Source organism: Coffea arabica, chromosome 4e (assembly GCF_036785885.1).
Source record: "Coffea arabica cultivar ET-39 chromosome 4e, Coffea Arabica ET-39 HiFi, whole genome shotgun sequence".
NCBI classification, from domain to species: domain Eukaryota; kingdom Viridiplantae; phylum Streptophyta; class Magnoliopsida; order Gentianales; family Rubiaceae; genus Coffea; species Coffea arabica.
In genome coordinates, this window is record NC_092317.1 from 3,651,420 (window position 1) to 3,673,726 (window position 22,307).

The following is a 22,307-nucleotide window of genomic DNA, read 5'->3' on the forward strand; positions in this document are numbered from 1 at the left end:
TCTATGTATATTGGAAAATTACTTAATAGAACAGAATAAACCATGTTTAGACTGCTAATCGCGAATACTACTATTCCAACTTGTTTTTCCCAATCATGTCGTAAAAAAAGGAAACAAACTGTGCTGAAAACTGGACTCCGAAATGTTAAGTTTAGGAGTAAAGGGTCATGTCCCACATTAGTTTGAGAAATAGAGAAAGAACGGTTAATATGTAAGTAAAGGTTCAAGACCTAATGGCTTAAACTTTTGGGTTAGAGTTGGGTTTCTGACTTACATATTGGACTCTTTGGTGGACTCTCTCGAGGTGTTTTTTCCTAACAAATTGGTATCAAAACTTCAGATTGTGAGATTGAATTACTCATGGGCAAGTGAATTTTTCTCGAAGTTGGACCGGTGAAAATTTTCTTCTTGATAGTAAACCGAAATGCAAAGGAGTTTGGTTGGTGTTGAACCAGGTGTGCCATAGGTTTGACAGGGGGTCCGGTTGATGTTAGACTAATGAGCCAAAGGTTGGCAGGGGGTCCAGAATACAGTTTGGATGTTGAAGAAGAGTGGGTCCATGTTTGGGAGAAGAAGTGACCTTGGTGATAAAGATGAACTTGCATTGAGTATTAAGTGGGCTCGAAAAAGGGTTTATAAATTTGGGTTTAATATGGTGGTTACTCATGAAGAAGGAGATTTGTTAGATTCTTGAGTAAAGGGTCGTGTGTCACATTGATCCAAGAGATCGAGAAAAAGCGGTTAATATGCAAGTGAGAACCCAAGACCTAATGACTTAAACTTTTGGGTCAGAGTTGGGTTCCTAACTTACATATTGGGCTCTTTGGTGGACTTTCTCGAGATGTTTCTCCCTAACACGAAATGTAGCAGCAAAAAACAAAATGCTATTGGAGCTAGTTCAACCTTAGAATAAAAACCAGGAGAGAGGTGAATCCGTTAATGCTCCGTCTTTAATATCTAGCTGCAAACTCCTAAAATGCGAGAGCTGATGCTGGACTTCAACAAAAACAAGAAACATTATTGAGTGAAAAAGTCGATGATAAGTTGTTTTCTTGCCGACAATAATAACCAAATAGAAAGTGATAACAGGACTGTGAGAGAAGAGAAGCCCACAAAACTGAAGCTGATTACTAAAAGGGAGGACCTGATAGGATAACATGGCATTTGATACCTAACAGATGGTCGGAGAAGCAAATCATGTGCCCCCTAACATGAATTTTTGGCTCTTCATTAACGTAACATGGTTGCACATGTCCATGGTTATGGCAAAGGTTCAGAGTCTATTAGTTGACGGGAGACATTGCCCGTCCAATGCCCATATACAGACGTTGTGTCCGTGCACGTGTGTGCGGGCATGAATTCTCACTTCTATCATACATACTCTCGAAATAAAACGAGGGCTGCAAGGAATTGGTGATAGTCCACAGAATTCAGTGCCATCATATGTGGTTATGGTGACATGACAAGGAATAATTTACGTGATAGAGTTTTTGATAAAATTACTTGTTTAAGTGTTTAAGTATGATGTCGTTAGATATGTGCTAAATGCATTGAATAGCGCGTGATTATAAATTTTTTTATATGTATTTAAAATATAATAATTACTCTAAAAATATCAATTTTTCACTTCTGCTAAAAAAGCATAAGTTTTACTTTGCTCTAAAAATATCAGTAGTTTTGGCGCTTCTACTAAAAAGTACTTTTGATATCATAAGTTTTACTTCTAAATTTATGAAATGATACTCGCCAAATATCTTTAAAAAAAACTTTTATCATTCAAAAGTATTATTATTATTTACCAAAAGCATCACATTCACAAAAAGGCTCTTAATCACTTGTGGATGTTTATTGCTTGTTGATGTAAGTTTAAGAAGTTGGACTTCCTGTTGCTCTTAATTACCGATTTACAGATTATCTAAGACTGGACTCTCCGGTACTCATCATCTCGCCCTAAAGTGAACAGGAATTTTTCATTGCCCAGCGTCCTCGTATAGTCAGGGATTACGTACGCTTAATTAGATTATGGATAGCACTGAAGTTTAGCTCCTCAAAAACCATCACTTTGTATTTTTTTTTTCCCCTGAAACGAACAACATCTTGTTTCATCAGACGTTGGAAGATAAATTTGTGATGTTTCCAAATCTGGTCTATTCTAATCAGTAATCTCAGAAGAAGAAGAATTATCTGGGTGGGTTCTTGATGATAGATATCCAAGAGAGAAAAATTAACTGAATCGGATGAAGATAGGATGGACCTGGGGGACCAAAAGTCGGCTTTTCATATAGGGTCCAGAAGGCCGGGTTGCCAGAGCTGAGCAGCACAAACCATACGTGCTGAATACTAGCATCATCAGAGATGTAAAAGCTGGTGAGAGGCCAATGAGAATGTTCCCCAGATATGCAAATGCATCATCATCAGCCCCAAAGCGTCAAGCTCTGTTCACATCGGACAGGGTAACTTCCAATTTTCACGAGTCACGCATGATTGTTTAGTAAAGGTTCTTGGGAAAAAGCATTCCAAGACGAGACTAACATTTGGTTCCCCCCTTGTTTTCTTTTCTTTCTATATCATTCTTCCGGCTCCGGGAGGATTTCTGGTTTACCTACTTGTACTCCCGAATTGACATCTGATCAGAACATAGAGCTAAACTTTGTCCGGTAATTTTCTTGATTCATCAATTTTATCATGTTACATTTTTACTTCATGAGAAAACTTGATCCCACCTAAGATTAGGGATATTTCTGATTACATATCGAGCTTTTTCTAGAAAGGAAGCTGCCAAATTGGTAGGGCGTTTGCAATGTCCGCTTTCTGCTTTCCACACTCCTAGAGTTAAGCAGTTGATAGAGCCTGGCGTCCAGTGCAGCATCATTCGTGAATTATTAGTAGAATACGTGTAGAAACAACTGTTAATTGATTGAACATCTGAAAATTTTGAAAAGACTAAAACTTGGACAATTGTATTTACCGGCACTAGCCTCATCATTTTGCCCTCCTATAATCAAGGGCCTGGCAGGAGGCATCCAACTGGGCAGAATGACTAGTGCATTAACGTGTAAGAACAACTCTGTTTACTGGTTGAAAAACTAAAACTTGGGTGAAAAAAAAATATATTAACCAGCAAGGGGTGATTTTTCAATGAAAGGAACGAACACACGAAGAACGAATTTCAAAAGCTTTGACCACAGAAGTTCTTCTGTAGAAAGTATCAACGCTCAAAACCTATTTTGTTTAAAATTTACGTTCAATTTTGTTTAAATTATACGTTTTCAATGAATATATTTTTTTAATTATCTTTTTTAATTTACTACGTTAAATCGTTATGGTATATATTTTTCTACCAAAATAGCAATTCAACCGAGTACGAGGAATAGGTAATCACGAATGATGAATTATAATCAGTTGGTCGCGCATATGAATTATGATCATGTTCCTCCATCCTTAGCAACCCGGGACACACACTAGATTCGATAGGTACAGGCAACGTTTGACTGGATATCACCACAGCGGTCACTGTTTACACAACAGGGCTACAACCACTTTTACCGAATTTTGACCATTGAAAGCTTTGTTCCGGAACCTGATTGATAATGGTGATTCCCCTGCCCCAAAAGCCAATTACTAACACAACAAACAACCACATCGACAAAAGTTGAATGCTCTCTTGGATTATTACTGATATAGTACAACGTTAAAGTTTTAGCTTCTTAGTTTAGACAATGCGCGTTCTTCCATTAGTGCAGGAGAAAACGAAAAACTGAAGAGGAATGCTACCTTTTGCTATAGTCAACATCAAGAGTTCCCGAATGCCTTTATCAAGGCATCTAAGTTCAACAAGGATGCTCTAATAGAATTTAATAATGCTACATACATAGACTAATTCTGCATAACACAAGAAAGCTCAACTGGGCTATAATCGAGCAACTCCTGGATCATCTGCTCTATGTGGTCATCTTCAAGTGACTTGAATTCTTGCCCACTGAGCCTCTCCCCCTGGCTTTCACAGCGATCCTGATTCAACGGCACAACAAATTGCATTTCGCCATCTCTCTGGCCAATGCCATCAAGAACCCTATTCCCACGAGAACCACATTGCTGCTCTTGATTTTCCTGAGCAAGTACAGGCCTCTTGTTGACCATCTTGAGAGAAGTCATGTGGCATCTTTGAAGTTTAGCTATTAAGGTAGCAGACAGAAACTTGGTTGAGGAGGAATCAGGATCATTGTCATTGTAAGCAAAATTTGTACGCGCTCTAGGCCCACACATGAGCCTGGCTGCTTCATCATAAGCTCTGGCCGCATCCTCTGCTGTCTCAAATGTGCCTAACCATATTCGAGTCTTCCTATAAACATTAAAACAAAATGCAATAGCCCACTTGTCAGTATATAAAGTATACTTACAATTGATCAAGAACTCAATATGGTAAGTAGTAACTAAAATGAAGAGAGAATACGTATTACATACAATAAAGGATGGCGAATTTCGGACACCCAAGAGCCCCAGTGCCGCTGCCTGACTCCACGATATCGTTGTTCTGGTCTACCCATGGCTGTAACACGAGCAAATACAAAAGGGTTTTTGATAAGAAGTTGAAAAATTGCAGGTGAAATGTGTTGAGGAAGAGAATATAGTATCACTAGAAGGAGATGCAGGGGAGGGGGTTGAAGAGCAGGGGACTACGGGTTTTTGTAAGCGCTCATTTCGGCCTTCACCCTTCAGCTGGCAATCAATATGGGACTGGGCCCGCGAGGCTTTCTATGACTTTCTTTCACTTCTTTCCGATGGTTATTATAAAATTTATAAAACTGAGAGTTTTTCATAAAGTGAGACTTGAGACACAAAAGAAGTATTTGTAGAAAAGGTTGCCTAGAAATATTTATTTCTGTTGGAATTGAATTTAGCACTTGATTTTGTCAGTGAGAGATGTATCAGGTAGCTGCATACTGAGGATTGCAGATATTCTTGTTTGACAATTGCATGAATGGCTGAGTAGTGCACTTTCTCTCTCTCTCTCTCTTTTTTTTTTGGGGTAGGACAATTGTGTGCCAGTACATAATCCGCTTTAACAAGCTATTTGATAGTTAACTCCCTGAGAAACGACAGGCAAAATTGATTCTTGCCTGTCAAAGGAACGTGTTGACATTCTACTACACCATTATTCTAAACTTGTACTCGGCTACTCGCTTATATTTGTGATGAATATGCAAAACCCGTTTGGACCAGCCTTTGTTTGGCAGACAAATTTTTTATCAAGTTTGTCTGTTACAAGTTTTTTAAAAACTTTAACTACAGTAATTTTAAAAAATTTATTAAAAATTTTAAACTATACACTTCAAAATATTAAAAAAAAACACACTTCAAATTTTTTTTTAAAAACTTTTACAGTAAGCTACAGTATAGTTTTAGACAAACACCCAAAAAATTTACTTGCCAAACGGGACTGTAGTTTTGGAGAGTTTTCGTTGAGAAATATCCAGTAGCGATGTAGTGTATGTGAGTTACAGAGATGATTGAGTGATATTTCAAGAAAATATTTTAAAATCTTTTATTAAAAAAAATAGCAATAGAAAGGAGACCTCGATATTCATAATTGAAACGCATAAAAAAAAAGTTATTTTCGTCTATCTATTATTGCTAGATATTTGTAACAGAACGACGTCTGTGAGCCATAAGGGTGATAGATGCACCAAAATGTAGGTGAAATGTACCTTTCTTCAAATTTAAGTATCCGTTCTCTATAAAACACTAGGGAATGGCTGGAGGGATTTTTTTTTTTTTTTTATGCAAATAAGAGCTAGAGGCACTATGCTTGTAATTTATTGCACGGACAAAGTTACGTGGCTCACATCACATTTACTAAACATAGGAAACCTGCCCATATGCCTGATTCTAAGGCAAAGACAAAAAAAATTGTAGATAGTGTATCTGTTCTGTTTATGTCAATTTTACATAGTACATTTTACGGGCGTGGTGTAGTGTCTGTAGCTGCTATTTTTGACCATCTTCTCTTGTGCTAGATTACGCAATCCAAGAATGCAACAAGGATGTTGACGTTGTTTTCTTTTTTGGTAAGTTGTAGTACAATTGTTTCGTCGATGACCATTAAGCCAATAAGATTGGGTCATTTCTACCTTAATGGTGACCACTTGATGCCCCTTCAAATTGCAGGCCGCCAATTGATAATAATGACTCCTCGAAACTTAATGCTTGATTAATGATCCATGTTAAGCGTCTCGGGTTGTTATGTTGCATCACTTTTTATTGGAAAATGATCAAAAACTTGAGAATTCAAACCTCACAATTGAGGAGCCTTAAGAGTTCATTCGGATTGTTATTTTCGAGAGTTTTTTTTTATATATATATTATAGCAATTTGATATATGTGAACTAAAAAAATAATTAACAGAAAATATAAAAATTTTTCTACAAAAACAACGATCCAAAAGGCCAACAACTAGTGAAGAGCATGGACAAGATTTAGTAACTCTTTCGAGTAATTGTTATTAATCTTTGTTGCAATAATGCATCTTCAAGAACAACTCCAAACTAGGGGAAGCACTATAAGTTAACGAACATCATGATATTGGAAAAAAAGAGAGAGAGAAAGCAGTAGTGCTTCAAGCCTATGTTTTCAGAACCGGACCGGATAGCGACTCGGCCGAGGTCAGGGGTCAGGGGTCAATGGGTTCGACCGGGGGTCGATAGGGGTCGAACCGGATGACGTCATAAATAAAAATTATTTTAAAATTAAAATGTTATATATATAATATCTAATAATATATTGATATTAATAAAGGCATATTCATATATATTTGATGTTTCAAATATATTTAACAAGAAAATACAAAGAAATTAGAACAATCAAGTAGCAATTTATATTATTTAATAAATATTAACAAGTTTAGAATTAAAATTATGAATTTAATTGAAAAATAACATCAAATTTTAGGACAATATTTATAAAGTATCAAATATTTGAGGTATATCAATAAGTTTTAACAATTTAGGGGGTCAAAACATAATATTAAAAAGTTTGAATTTTTTTTTTAAAAAAATACTGTTGAACCGGAAAAACCGGTTTTTTCCCGGTCAAACCCGGTCAAACCCGGTTTTTGACCGGCTTTGACCGGGTTTTAAATTTCCGGTTTTCTAATGTGACTCGGACCGGCTACCTGGCCGGTTCCCGGTTCAACCGGTTCGACCGGCCGGTCCGGTCCGAGTTTGAAAACAGAGCTTCAAGCATGATCAAGTGTCTCGTGGTTTCTTAAATAAACAGCTAATTAAACAAACTATATATGCATGATTTGAGTGGTGGTATATATGTACGTCGAGGAATAATGTGCATTTCTTACAACAAATCCAATCATGCATGCAAATGTGTGCTCTCTAATTTCATTCGCACAATAATTAACAGAAACATTAGAGAATTAACACAGCTTGGGGTGCAGTTAAAATTACAATTTACGAGCACAATAATAATAACTTTTTTTTTAAAAAAAAAAGAGGGTTGATGATGATACCTGATTTTATATACAAGCACAATGATATCGCTCATGCACAAATTTTCATGATGACTTTCATCGCACTAGAAGAAAATTTCTACTAGTTTTGTCCATCTGCGCTAGGTGTACCATGTATGCCAAATTGTCATCTAATCAAATCTTATCGTTTTCCTTTTCGTGCATGGTAGTCTATGCTTGACAGAGAATGGTCGACAAAAGAACCTGCAGGCTATTGATTTTTTCTGCAATTTTGTTTTCAGCCATCACATTCCAACTCTTCTCTTTGCATGGACTAGTTCCAACTTTATACGTACCTTTCATACTAGTTTCAAATTTTAAGTTTCTGGAAATTTGCTCGATTGTTGACAAGAGGAAAGCAACATACAAGGCAATTAAGTTTTTTGATCATTGCTCATGCATGATATATAATCTTCCATACGTCTTCAAAAAATGAGCTTTGAACTCCAAAGGATCGATCACAATTTTCAAGGGTTTTAGGATGCTAAATCAAAGCAGTCTCCTTAAACTCTGACATTTCTGATCAGGCATTATTTGCAGGAACTGCCAAAGACAGTTGCCTGCGTTATCCTCCTGAATTCAAGAAATATGAAAACATCTTTTGAAATGTTAAAGATCTCTGGAAAATGGAAGACTATGAAGCCCTATATATGCATAAAACAATCACAATCTGCTAACTAATTGAAAAAAGTAAGATTGCGCGTGCATTGAGAATCAGAGAGATAAGAAAGATCCAACCCAAAAAAAAAAATTTTTTTTTTTTAAAATTTTTTGGTTTTGCTTTGTGATGTTCCTTTCTTGACATTCACTCAATGGCTAGAGAGAGGTCACCTTTAGATTCTAGGGGGCATTATAAAACATATCACAAAGTGATTCACTTCTCTAATGCAATTCTAATGATTGTCAAAAGACAAGAAAACATTAACACCATCTAATGTGTGCCACTCAGCAACTGGGCCATGCTATAATTGGAGGATTGGAAGTAAAAGGTAAATTTAATGTGATCGAATATCCAGTTTTAATGATATGTTACCTCAAACTTTTGTTCCTTTTCTTTTTCCTCCGTAGTCCAATCCGAGCTCGAGGATTCACACCTAGGAACTTATTGTCCAAATCAACATCCCATTATTTGACTCAAAATACTCCAATCGCATAAAAAAACAATCAATACTTCTGTGGTCGGCTGTGGACTGTAAATGAAACTAAAAATGAACTTGACGTTACAAAAATGTTGAAATTGAGTTTGAACTTGTAGCTGTCTCGACGCGATTGTGCTTGAGCTTAATTTTGCAATAGTTTTTGTATGGTTGTTGAATTAATTATAAATCGAGCTAACTTTTGAGTAGAGCTTGAAAAACCTAATTTATATGTGTAATTGTGCCAAACCAAAATTCAAAATACCGTTGATACTGGTGTTCGTATTAAGAAAAAAAAAAACTTAAATACCTTCTTATAAACTTAAAAAACCCTTCCTGATGTTAACATTGAAACTAGATGAAGGCACGTTTATGATAAGTGATGCATTAGTTTCATATGTAGAAACTTTTTTAAAAAAAAAAAAGAAAGCGAGGAAATATAGTAGTTTGGATCCCTTATTTAATTTATTGATCATTATTTAATAAAGTATTTTTTTTGGTACTTTTCAGAGAACAAATTTCATAATGCTAGTTAGTTCTTATACAGCTATAAAATTTTCAGCTGCGAGAAGGTGGTAATCACATTAGAGTGTGTGCTATACATTTATTTATAGATCCACTCACCAATGGAAATAAAGAAAAAAAAAAGTAAATAAAGATAGATCCTTTAAAAAGTTAAACAATTACCCAAAAAAAAAAGAAAAAAAATCAGTTACCCAGCCCACCCAATTGTTTCAACAGATCCAAAAAGCATTGAGCAACCTCCACTGAACAAGTTAAGCCCACAAGCCCAATGCCAATACCCGCTCCGTTCGAACCCCCACGGCCACCATCTCCCCTCTCCTAACCAGCACAGCACCCGCTGCCCTGTCCTGTCCTGTCCTTCCCCCGCGATAACCTTCTGCTTGCCTAAAGCAGCTGCAGTCGCCCTCCGCCGCCTGTCACCTTCTCCTTGCTCATGGAAGCTTCGCTCGCCATTCTCATTCCCCTTTTCCTGTTTTCTACCCACTTGCTAATCTTTTAAGGGTTTTCAGCATACGAGTTTGGCCTGAGGTATGGAGCTTCGTTCATGTTGTTGGTGTATTTTGTCTACATTGAGCTCGTTCAATGGATTTTACTTATCAGTTTGTTCGGGATGCTGTTGGAGTATTTTCATTGCCTTTTGTCACTAATTTTAGTGAAGCTGAATTTGTTTAAAATTTCGTCCTGAGTTGAAACGGTTCGAATCGGACAATTCGGACTTTTTTGACGCACCACGAATCGTGACCCACCGATTGTGGAGTTGATCGTTCTCGAACGGCCAGCTAGTTCCGGTGACAACTAGTCCGATGCGGACAAGACATTGAAGCATTTCAATAGCCGTTTTTTTTTCTGTGCGAAAATTTTTGGTGGTGTCAATTGGTTTGGGCTCAATGATGTGATTTTTCGAAAATATTTTGGATGATTTTCTGGTATATAAGTCAACTACACGTCCAAAAAAAAATTGCAAAGGCACTTTTATGGTTTGCGAGCTTGCCCTCGACGCAATGTTTCTAGCGATTAGGCACAAAAAGTAGTTTTGAAGGACTAAGGGTGAACTCCATGATTGCATAGTAAATTCCTGTTAGATTCACAATTGAATTACTCCAGAGAATTCATTTTGTATTAGTCAAGTTCACTTTTTGTGGGACTTGTGATCCTGCTGCTTTCGAGGACAACTAACTCTAGTTTTAACTGGTACACTTCGTGCAAGTATAAATAAAAAATTTGTTAGTTATTCTTAGTGATGCATTCAGTCAAATGATCAAACCCAGTAGATAAAAATGACTCCATGTTGGTGGCAAAGATCGCAAACTCAATGTCTATGACATGCATTCAGTGGTAATGGTTGTGTATGATGTGGTAGCAGAGTCTCTATAAAATTTATTAAGTTTTAACAAGTAGGTTCCTTAGAGAATAGGTTCCACATTTAACCATGTATTATTGTTAATGTTGGGCTTGCTCTTTTACTTCGCCAATTGTAGGAATTTGTTTGAAATGATTGAGTTATAGTTTGATGCCCAATATTGAGGCTAAGCTATATTCATGTCCTGTTGCTGATTGCTTGTTCATGTCTTAATATGATCAATTGCCGGGGATGGCCCCATTGTCTGCTGGATTTTTGAATAATGTAAAGTGTGGAAAAGAATGAAGCCTATTCTTTTAATTAAAATTTTGTTATGCACAATGTGATGGTTCTTTTCCAATATGTATATGTAATTTTCTGTGATATTCATTTTACATGTGTTGTTTTCAGAGGCTTGTGAAAAGCAAAGTTCCATAGATTCAGCACAAGGATGGAGGTTGATTCGGGGAGTTTGGATCTTCTTTTACTAACTCCATATCAATGTAAAAGAAGAAAATTATCTCCACATGGAAAAGCTGCTTCTTTGTCATGTCAGGATCTGAGTAGGATTGAATCTTTGTTCCCAACCCTGCAATCAGCCGATTATTTCACTGAACCTAGCTTGAGTAAGCTTGTTACTCAGGAGGCCTTATATCCTGGTTATTGCAGCAGAGTTAGGGATTTTACTGTAGGAAGGTATGGTTATGGATGTGTAAAGTTTATTGGGGAGACTGATGTTAGATGGTTGGATTTGGATCAGATCATCAAGTTCAGGAGATATGAGGTGGTTGTCTATGAAGATGAAACTACCAAGCCTGCCATTGGTCAGGGCCTAAATAAAGCAGCTGAAGTAACTTTAGTACTGCAAACAAGAACTTCAAGAGATAGCTGCAAAAACCAGTCAACCAGAGTTATGGAGAAGCTGAGGCTCAGCACAGAACGACAAGGTGCAAAATTTTTGTCTTTCAATCCATCAAATGGTGAATGGAAATTCCTTGTTCAACATTTTAGCAGATTTGGTTTGAATGAAGATGATGAAGATGACATAACCATGGATGATGTGTCTACTGAAGTTCAAGCTCCTTTGGAAATGAATGGTGGAGACATTTCAGACATTGATGAAGAAACTGCTTTTGTTGATGCACCTTCACTTTCACATTCTCTTCCTGCTCATTTAGGGCTTGATCCCGCGAAGATGAAAGAAATGAAAATGTTGATGTTCCCTTCAGAGGAAGAGGATGAGGAATCCAATGGCATGATTTCATACCAGAGGGAACGACTGAATAAAGAATCTGTGAAATCTCCTTTAAGACAGTCTTCTCAGCAGATAGTGAACAAAGACAGTCCTCCTTTAGTTCGCAAGACCCCACTAGCTTTGATTGAGTATAACTCTGGAAGTTTTGGCTCAAGCTCTCCTGGATCAATTTTAATGGCCAAACAGAATAAGGGTGTCCTCCTAAGGACAACAAAAGCTGAAGGTTTCAGGCTTGATCTGAAGCAACAAACACCAATAACTGGTAACCATTCTGGGAATATCGTTGATGCTGCATTATTCATGGGCAGATCGTTTCGAGTAGGCTGGGGTCCTAATGGCGTTCTTGTTCATTCTGGTATGCCTGTTGGCAGTAGTGGCTCTCAAAGTGTTTTATCTTCAGTAATTAATTTAGAGAAGGCTGCAGTGGACAAAGTAGCACGAGATGAAAATAACAAAATTAGAGAGGAGCTTGTTGATTTTTGTTTTGAGTCTCCACTTAGTCTTCACAAGGAAATGAGTCATGAGACGAGGGATGTTGAAGTTGGATCCTTTAAACTAAAGCTTCAAAAAGTTGTCTGCAATCGATTCACACTCTCAGAGATTTGCCGTAGCTATATAGGGATTATTGAGAGGCAACTTGAAGTTACAGGGCTGTCTTCTGCTTCTCGGGTTTTACTGATGCACCAAGTAATGGTCTGGGAATTGATAAAAGTTCTTTTTTCCTCAAGGCAAATGAACGGACAATTGAAATCTGTGGAAGTGGACCATGAGGGAGACATGATGGCTGATGCTGGGGAAAGTTCTCCTGAAGTTGACTTGGATGCACTTCCATCAATCCGGAGAGCTGAGTTTAGTTACTGGCTTCAAGAGAGTGTTTGCCACCGGGTACAGGAAGATGTGAGCTCCTTAAATGAATCTAGTGATCTGGAGCACATATTCTTACTCCTAACTGGCCGCCAGTTGGATGCTGCTGTGGAGTTGGCTGCATCTAGAGGAGATGTCAGACTAGCTTGTCTTTTGAGCCAGGCTGGTGGGAACACCGTCAACCGTTCTAATATTGTCTGGTAGCTTGATATTTGGAGAAACAATGGGATGGACTTCAATTTTTTTGAGGAAAATAGGATGCGTCTTCTTGAATTGCTTGCTGGCAATATCCAAGGGGCCTTGCATGATGTTAAAATTGACTGGAAGAGGTTTCTGGGAGTGTTAATGTGGTATCAGCTTCGACCTGACACTTCTTTACCCATTGTTTTCCACACATATCAACAGCTCCTTGACAATGGAAAGGCTCCATGTCCAGTTCCGGTGTATATTGATGAGGGACCAGTAGAACAGGCAGTAAAATGGCGTGCAGGAGAACATTTTGATCTTGCTTATTATCTTATGCTTCTTCATTCTTCTCAAGAAAATAAGTTCGGCTTTCTAAAGACCATGTTCAGTACCTTTGCTTCAACAAATGACCCACTTGACTACCATATGATTTGGCATCAGCGTGCAGTTTTAGAAGCTGTGGGCACTTTCAGTTCTGATGATCTTCACATTCTTGATATGGGACTTGTTTCTCAGTTGCTCTGTTTGGGCCAGTGTCACTGGGCGATCTATGTGGTGCTTCACATACCCCATCACAAGGATTATCCTTACTTACAGGCTATGCTTATCAGGGAAATCCTCTTCCAATACTGTGAAGACTGGAGTAGTGATGACTCACAGCGACAATTTATTCAGGATTTAGGAGTTCCTTCAGCATGGATGCATGAAGCTCTAGTAAGTCGCTCTGTTTCTTTCAAGTCTGTTCATTCCTTTAGCTTGGCGTAGATTACTTGTGTTATGGTTGGGAAGCTGCAGAGATTTTTCCCAGCTCTGACAGGTTTGAGGAATTTTTATTTTGGGCTTCCTTTACAGGTGTAGTAGAAATATAATATTAAGGAGTCAAATTGACTCGTTCTGCTCCACTTCTGGTTGTCATAGTTCATTTGCTTAAAGGGGAAAAATTAAGAGCACTATATAGGGGTTCCATTCTGCTGATCTTTTTTTTTTTTTTTTCAATTTAAAATGCATGCAGGCAACGTACTTCAATTACTATGGAGACTTTTTCAACGCCCTAGAACACTTCCTTGAATGTGGGAACTGGCAAAAGGCACACTCAATCTTCATGACTTCAGTTGCTCATTCTCTGTTTTTGTCAGGTGAAAGACTCGAAGCTACATTTTCTCTTTCTTCTACCTATTACCTCACTATGTTGCTCATACTGGCTGATACAATTTTTGTTCTTTTGGAGCATGTGACAGTAGTTTCCCTCAAGAATTAGATGCTTGCCACCTTATTACCAAAGATTTTACAAGTGGTTCAGATATAGTGCCTGCAAGGAGAAACTTGGAGTTTCTTCACAGCATGCTTTTGAATTGATTTAACCATTATATATTTGTGTACATTGATTATAGCAGCGTAGGTAGAGTCACATGTCTCTGCTTTCTCTCTAGTTGTCATTAGTTTAGAACTTCGATTAGATCTCTTTTGAGAAGGGAGGCTTGGTTAATTGATTTGAGCTTATGCAAGTTTGGCACACTTGAACTCCTGGTATAGTAGCATAGAGAGGGTTGAAACAATTTTTCAACCTAGTTTTTCAAGGGGAAGCTCAGTCTGAGTTATAGGCCGTGTCTTTCAAATTTGACCAAATAAAAGTTTGATGAAGAAAACTATAAATGTTATTTTTGTGGGAGCTTGGCATTTTTTTTGTCACTATATATTCCTAGTTTACTGTCCATAAGGCTTAATTTTTTAACAATAAGTGGTAGTAAATAGTGCTAGTCCTTTTCTTTTTCTTTTTTTTTTTAAAAAAAATTAAACACTTTATAGTCTTGAAAGTGATAACACACTAATTTTTTTAGAGAGACCTTTCTAATCCATTAAATGTTGAGTTATGCTCCTACAACCGGTGCTTTTAGGCAACATTCTGTGTCAGAATGAGTCTGCTTAGATTTGCTTTTTAATTTCCTAGCTTGGTATGATCTCTTCTTCTTTTTGTTTTTTTGGTAATATATATTGTCTTCCAGTTTATATTTGCACTATTTAGGTGGTAGCAGAACATTCTTTTCCATTAAAATATTGGGCAATCATTTACATTCTGGGCCAATGGTTTACATCAAGAGATCTTCTTTGCTGCTGTTTGATGGTATTGTTTAATCTATTAAAATATCCCTACTTTTTGCAGCCAAGCACTCAGAGATATGGCAGCTCGCTACTTCCATGGAAGACCACAAGTCAGAAATTGAAGACTGGGACTTAGGAGCTGGAATGTATATTTCATTTTATTTGTTAAGGAGCTCTTTGCAGGAAGAAAGCACCACAATTAATGAACTGGTACAATAATCCTTGGAAAAGCTGCAAATGTTTGTTAGGGCATTCCATATCTCAAGATTACATGTGTCAGCTGAATGAATGATTTCAAATGTTAAAACTCAGATCTCACATGTCATGTGAAAATTTCACCACACAATTCTCCTTGACATGTTCCCTGATATATCATTCTCTGCCTTGTGTTCCCTCAGCATATGTTTGTGCTTTGTGTGAGGACTAATGAGCACGGTGATGGTTGCAGGATAACCTAGAGAACAAAAATGATGCCTGTGCAGACTTCGTTGGTCGAGTGAACAAGTCTTTGGCCGTTTGGGGTAGCAGATTGCCTACTGACTCAAGGTATTGATAGTATTTTCTTCTTCCTTTTTTTTCTTTAATCCTTTGGAATTTCTATTTGGATACGCAAATAAGGTAACTATACATTATAAATGTGTATAATTTGAACTGAAATGATCAGTTATAGGATGGATTTTGCTTATTTTCTACTTCATCTATATCCTTTTCTCTTGGAGGGATGTTGAGTTAATGGAAACATGGAAGCAAGTTGGACGCTTAGCATTGAACTTGTTCATTTACCCTGTACAAGTAAAAAAAATTTTGCATTTGGATAACTATTTTCTCCTTTTTCTGTGGAAGTTGAACTAAAGTTTTTGTTTAAAATTATGCCAATCTCCTTCTGTGCTTTCTATAACCGCTTTTCTAGTTGATGTGCTGTATAGGGCATCATCTTGCTTTTGATTTCCTGTTTTTTATGGTTCTTGCGGGTTTCTTGTTTATTGGATTGTTCCTTCATTTAATTATTTAAGCATCTTCACGACGTACTGGCGTCTCAGGGTGGTTTACTCAAAGATGGCTGAGGAGATCTGCAATCTGCTTGTGTCTGAAAGCGGTGAGGGTTCAGGCATTGAAGTTCAGTTAAGCTGCTTCACGACCATATTCAGAGCACCCCTCCCAGAAGACCTTCGCTTATGCCATTTGCAAGATGCCGTCTCATTGTTTACCAGTTACATCTCAGAGGCTGCCCCCCAGTAGTTCGCTTCGCTTCCACTTTGTTTGGCCAACCTTTTGTAGTTTTAAGTTTCGGTATTTGTATGCTAAAAATCAGTAGTATCTTTGTACAATTTTCTTGAAAGCCAGACAATTTTTGTTCTTTCCTTTGGAGGAATTTTGGCGTGTAATTAGATTTTTGAAGAGGTCGGGTGACATATACAGCATGTTAGTAGAATTGAAGTGTCAGTCTGGCTGGTTTTTTTTTTTTTTTTTTGTCAAAAGTGTCAGTCTGGCTGGTTGATAGAGCACACAGACGTATTTCAGCACCTGATGATGGCCGGAGTCGGCGAGTGTCCTGATCCTGAAACTTTTAAGGTTGGCAGCTGTTAATTACGTTGGATCCACGGCTGGACCACATGGACGTGCAGTGCAAGTGGACAAATGGCTACTTTCGTGCCATCTGAGCATTCCATGGAAGTCAAGTTCTCAAAGTTCATATATGCCAAATTAACGTAGTATATTTTATTGCTTTGCCACTTACCCTGAAAAATACACAATTTACCTATTTTTTAAAATCTATTGTGCTCAAATTTTTCTTTGGGAAAGGGGATTTTTTGTTTTTTGGGGGGGGGGGGGGGACGCGGGTTGGAAGAAGCAGCGATATAAAATTTTACAAAATAAAATAGAAAAAACTAGACCAATGAAGAAGTGAGAATTTACTTTTATACCAATTGATACCGATTCTTCTCTTCCAAAACTTGTCTAAGTTTTTGAAATTTGAGTTAAAAAATAAGAAAGTTTCAAGACAAGAGCAGGAAAATCTCGAAATTCACCACCAAAAGTGGACAATTTTAATTAGTGAAAATCAAGAAGTAAAACATTTGAATTCGGACATTCTTAAACTCTTTATTTCTTTTTTTTTTTAAGGTGTAAAGTGGGAATCTAGGAAAATAGACGGTTGAAAGTTGGGGAATGCTCAAGTACTCTTCAGAACAGATGACGTCACCAATCCTTTGTGAGGTTTTTACAACGACCGATACGCGCACCCGCTGGTGCCGTACGCCGCTCTTTGCTCTTTAAAATTAGAGTTGCAGTACAACTACAAATTGCGGATTACTAATCCAGCTCAGGAGTCCCTCTCTCTCCCTCTCTCTCGAGTCGGGGGAACAGCTTTTCGAGCGACGACTGCCTCAGCATCGTTCGCTCGAAGGGTTAAATTCCGCGTAATCGCAAATTCTCTCTCTTCTCGATAGAGTTCTCGACGAGGAGGAGCAGAAGAGGATGCCTCGCAATTCATCAAGAAAAGGTCCCTCCAATTCTGCTACCTCCACCAATTCTTCCTCGGCGGTCGATCTCTTTCGCTCTGGTGATGATCCTTTCGTTTTTTTTCCTTTTAATATATATCTGGAGTTGAATTCTTTCTTTTATAAATTGGAATTTGATCCTCTTCCCCTTCAAAATTTTTTTTTTTTTTTCTGATTGACATATCAGTAGTGTTCATGATGACTTGATGCTTAATTCTGCTTAATTGGACTGAAACTCCCGTATGGGAAGTTTTCTCTCTGTCGCGTATTACTAATATCTATGCTGACTTAAAATATTTCTCTTTGCTTTTTTTGGGTTCTTTCATTTTCGTTGTTTGCTTTTTCTTTCTGCTTTTGGAAGCTCAGTTGGTATGGATAATATTTAATTGAAGATTATAGCCATTGTTTGCAGCTTTTTTTTTTGTTATAGAATTTGTGGTGGAGCTAGATTGGCGTGTCATTCCAAGGATAAGGCTTGAATGTTGTGCTTAGGTAAGTAATTATGCAAGGAAAATTGTGATGACTACAGTAGTTCTTGGATTCTTAGATTGAAAATTTTGTAGAGACCTCATACTATAGTATTTTGAATTTCAGTTCTTTTTGATAAATTTCTTTGACTCGAATTTCGTGTTGACTTTGTGTCAAAGGACTGCTTTTGATCGTTCGCTTTGAGGAGAGTGGGAGTAATCGAAGTAGAGACTTATGATATGCTCTTATGCTTTCAAATTTGGATCACTATTAGCTTCACTAAGAAAGAAAACAAAAACACAAGGTTGAGCTTGGGAATATGCTGTCTATGTGACTTGTCCTCTTCTTTGGTGAACTTACATCCTGGATGATCTACTTTTGAGTTGGATGTCAAGCCCAGTTAATGGTTTTCAGAGCATGTCGATTTGATAATAAAGGTGTGAACTTTAGCCTAAAAAATTATCAAGGTATGATTTTGAGGTGCCAGCTAAGGACTAAGAGAGTAAAAGGACACCACATTGCATTTTCTGCTGCTTGAAGCAATTAGCATTGGAATAGCTATAGTTCAGGACGGGTTAGCAAGAGTGGCTGGGAGGTTGGGAATGTTTTGGACTGCACAGAGTCAACAAGATGAACTTTAACAGGATAACTTGTCTTCTCTAGGCTGACAACTTCATGGTCTCACTACTCTTTATATCTTTGTTCTTTTCTTTGCTTGTCAATTAACAGCGTAAACTTGTCTTCTTTAGGCTGAGAACTTCATGGTCGCTGTTCGTTTTCTCTTTGTTTTTTTCCTTTACTTGTGACCTTGTTTTTCCTTTTATTTTTCTTTTGTTGGTGATGGTTAATGGAAGAATAAGGGTTACAGCATATAGTTAAATGGTGCATATCTCCCTATTCCCCCTCCACCCTGGAAAAAAGAAAAGAAAAAGAATTCAAGAAAAGATCTAGTGTCAGAGACTCGAGAAACCCTCATATAAACCATTTGTTAGCCTTCTGCCTAGGACTTTTGATGTCAGTTAATGATTGTAAGAAAATAATGGTATTAGGACATTCGCCTGAGCTTCTTGGTGAAGTAGTGTTGTATTCTACAGCTTAAACTCAATTGAGTTGTGCATTATCTTTATTTTTCATATAAACAAAAAAATATGAACAAATTTGCTCGTTTGGCTGATTTGTTGTAAGGTACTTTATCAGTTTAATCTTTTCAAAATTATTTTCTTTTGGATAACTAGTGCCATTCTGAATTCTAAGAATCTGCAATTATTATAAATTTTTCTTGTCATTTGCATTTACTAACGGTGATATTCTTGTCATTTGATATGATCTTGTGATACAACAGAAAATTTCAGCACATTAAACTCTCTTTTTCATCAGTTGTATTTTTAATTCTTCAGCTACAGGTAAAGCTGCCAGCAAGGAGCTGGAGCGAATCGATCAGCTCTTCTTTTCATATGCAAATAATTCATCTGGATTAATTGAGTAAGTCTGCAAATTACATTTCCTATTCTGTCCGTGTCATTTGAGCAAGTCTGTGAATTACATTTTATATTCTGTCCATGTCATTTTGTGATATATTTTTCACCCTACTGATTGAATTAAATCTTATAATCTTCATCCATTATTGGGATGACACTTCTCTCAGACCATCAGTTTTCTGCTTTTGAATCAAGAATTTTTCTTGTTCATGCTGTTCATCGTGTCATTCACTTTTTGACGAATGGCTGGAAGCAAATATGAGTTCAAGCAACAATAGAAGCACATTGAACATTGAACGTTTCACTTCTTTTCACATGGTCTATAACATGTGTTAGTGATTATGCTATAAGAATTGTTGTCTAGTTGAATACAATTCTAAAATTCTCTCTTCTTAGGAGTTGGGTGATTGCATAATTGTCATTTCTGATTGTTTCCTTGACTAGCCCTGAAGGAATTGAATCTTTTTGTTCTGATTTGGAGGTGGATCATACTGATGTCCGGATATTAATGCTGGCATGGTAATTTTTCTTTTCAGTTGTGATTTTCATTCACATAGTTTCTTGTAGTTCTGAAATACTGGCGAATGTTAATCTCAGGAAAATGCAAGCTGAGAAACAAGGATACTTTACCCTGGTAAGGAAGCAAAACCGAGAGCATGAAGTATTATGATTAGAGCACTATCTGTTGTGGCTTTGGCTTCTTTTGGAATGGAATCATGTTTGACTCTTGGATTTTGATATTTTTAACTGCAACAAACCTCGTGGATAATGACAATTAATAACATTAAGATGGATGAGGAGTTGCATCTTTGTCAATAGTGACTGCAGACCAACTATTGAAAAGATGACTAGCATCTGTTTGACTATGCCTTTGGGCTTTTGGCTCCTAAATGATGCTTCATTTGTCGTAATATGCGAATGAAGAGAATTAATTTTTATCCTTTTAAATGCTATACTCTTGAATCCAAACAGAGCCCTATGATTTTCTAGATTTCTTGAGTTAATGAAGCCACTCTCTTTCTAGGATGAATGGAGAAGAGGTCTCAGAGCATTGCGAGCAGATACAATTGTTAAACTGAAAAAAGCACTTCCTGACCTTGAGAAAGAGGTTAAATTATTTTTACTCTACAACTTTGATAAGTTAATGGTATCATGTCTTGATGCTCCCTAGAAAGAGAGTGACCAAGGGAGATTTGGTTGGTTTCGCTTTAACCTTTTTCCTACGTATTTTATAGGTTAGGAGACCGTCAACATTTGAGGATTTCTACACATATGCGTTCCGATATTGTCTAACAGGTGAAATTCTGTCTGTGCAAGTGTTGTCACGTTTTTGAAATTTGTACTCCCCTTTTCTCCTTCTCACCTTCTATTCTCTGATTTTTTTAGAGGAAAAACAAAAGAGCATTGATATTGAGAGTATATGTGTTCTACTGGATCTTGTTTTGGGATCCCGATTTGGACCACAAGTTGACTATTTGGTTCAGTATCTTAAGGTGAGTAAATATTCTTCTTTCATAACACTTAAATTGAAAGTTATTCTTATTCCAAGATAGCCATATCATTCTCAGGACTTTGCGTTTAATTTTAATGAAGAAACCTTATTCACATAGTTGTCTTGCTGCCCTCTTTTTAAGAATTGAGTATTATATGATCTTAGCATGTCTGTGGTGTATGTGAACTTCTGCAACTTGCCATGATGTGGTACCACAGAGGTGACATGGTTCCTTTTTGTCGTAATTAATTATTATTGTTTGCAATTTGAGTTAATTTTACAGGAACAGCTGTGGGATTTTATTGTTTTGAGCAAGAGGTGAAATAGGTAATCTTTGCTAATACTTTTGTGGCTTTGATTTTTCTGCAGACACAGACTGATTACATGGTTATAAACATGGATCAGTGGAAGGGGTTTTATCGTTTTTGCACTGAGGTAGGTTGGTGTTGGTTCTTTCATTTTTATTCCCCAGATGTTTGTCAAATCTTCTAGTAAAGATGATCATCTCGTATTGGGATTCATGTTGATGATCCTGACACTGGTCTAGTTTGTGGGTATCCTCCGTTTTAGTTACATGAACACCCTATATGTTAAATTACATTGTTTGTAACCTCATCCCGCTGCGTGATTTTGAATTCTTGACCTTCTGAGCTTGATGGTTCTTGTGACAGATAAGCTTCCCAGACCTTAGTAACTATGACCCGGACTCTGCTTGGCCCTGGATCTTGGATAATTTTGTTGACTGGATGAGAGCGAAGCAGGGTTAAGGTTAAATTTAGATGCAAACTTAGCCTTCCTCCCCAAAATGCCATCCTCAAAGTAAGCAATCACGTTCCCTATTCCATAGATGGGGATGCTCAGCGGTCTCAAATGTGACAAGAGGCGTCATTGCACAATCTATTGGCTATGTGACTTTCACGTGTGTGCGGGACCAGATATGTTGATCCTCAAGCACGAGTTTAGCGCAGGGGCTGTTAAGAGTCTTGTCACAATATTATGCTTAGCATTGTTATGAGATGAATTCAGATCTTTTTGGGAGAATGCATTACCATTATATGACAGAATTGATATGCTTGCAGGATTCAAGCAAGACTATACACATCAAGTTGGCTGCCTTCTGCACCATCTTCTGTTTAGAAGCTTTTGCTTTTATTTTTACTGATTGATGTTCTTTCTTTCCTTTTTTTTTATTGGGTGTAGGGAACGGATAAAAAATGAAAGGTGCCTTATTCTTGCAGAACTGAATCTCTTGCTAGAACAGCTTCGCATCTAGTTGCTTCTGTGTTACATGGAAAACTTGTTACTACTATATAAAAGTTTCAATATTGTCGTCTGCTTGTATTTTGCGCTCCCTGTTCTCTATTGGCATTTTACAGCTGCTTTATACGATGCCTTGAGCAGATTTAGCGGTGGCAGGAAGATGATATGATTGAATGGTAAGCTG

General features: G+C 37.3%; 2 protein-coding genes and 1 pseudogene across 3 annotated transcripts; 2 read left to right on the forward strand and 1 right to left on the reverse strand.

The window, feature by feature from the left end:
* Positions 1-3,642: 3,642 nt before the first annotated feature.
* On the reverse strand, positions 3,643-4,988 carry LOC113742896 (ethylene-responsive transcription factor ERF003-like). The gene is made up of 2 exons (XM_027270911.2): positions 4,465-4,988; positions 3,643-4,342 (listed from the first exon to the last, which is right to left on the reverse strand). Exons 1-2 carry the CDS (start codon positions 4,545-4,547, stop codon positions 3,877-3,879), a joined length of 549 nt encoding a protein of 182 aa, XP_027126712.1. The 5' UTR covers positions 4,548-4,988; the 3' UTR covers positions 3,643-3,876.
* Positions 4,989-9,478: 4,490 nt separating this feature from the next.
* LOC113742890 (nuclear pore complex protein NUP96-like) lies at positions 9,479-16,711 on the forward strand (annotated as a pseudogene).
* Positions 16,712-17,119: 408 nt separating this feature from the next.
* LOC113742894 (uncharacterized) lies at positions 17,120-22,204 on the forward strand. Of its 2 annotated transcripts, none has more exons than XM_027270908.2 (10): positions 17,120-17,487; positions 17,838-17,917; positions 19,291-19,375; positions 19,816-19,890; positions 19,969-20,005; positions 20,396-20,479; positions 20,607-20,667; positions 20,758-20,864; positions 21,233-21,298; positions 21,535-22,204. In XM_027270908.2, the coding sequence occupies exons 2-10, from the start codon at positions 17,905-17,907 to the stop codon at positions 21,628-21,630; spliced, it is 624 nt and encodes a 207-aa protein (XP_027126709.1). In that variant the 5' UTR covers positions 17,120-17,487; positions 17,838-17,904; the 3' UTR covers positions 21,631-22,204. The 2 variants fall into 2 exon arrangements, with proteins under 2 accessions (XP_027126709.1, XP_027126708.1); XM_027270907.2 differs by lacking the exon at positions 17,838-17,917 and having other exon boundaries at positions 17,122-17,487; positions 21,535-21,631; positions 21,711-22,204.
* The last annotated feature ends 103 nt before the right edge of the window (positions 22,205-22,307 follow it).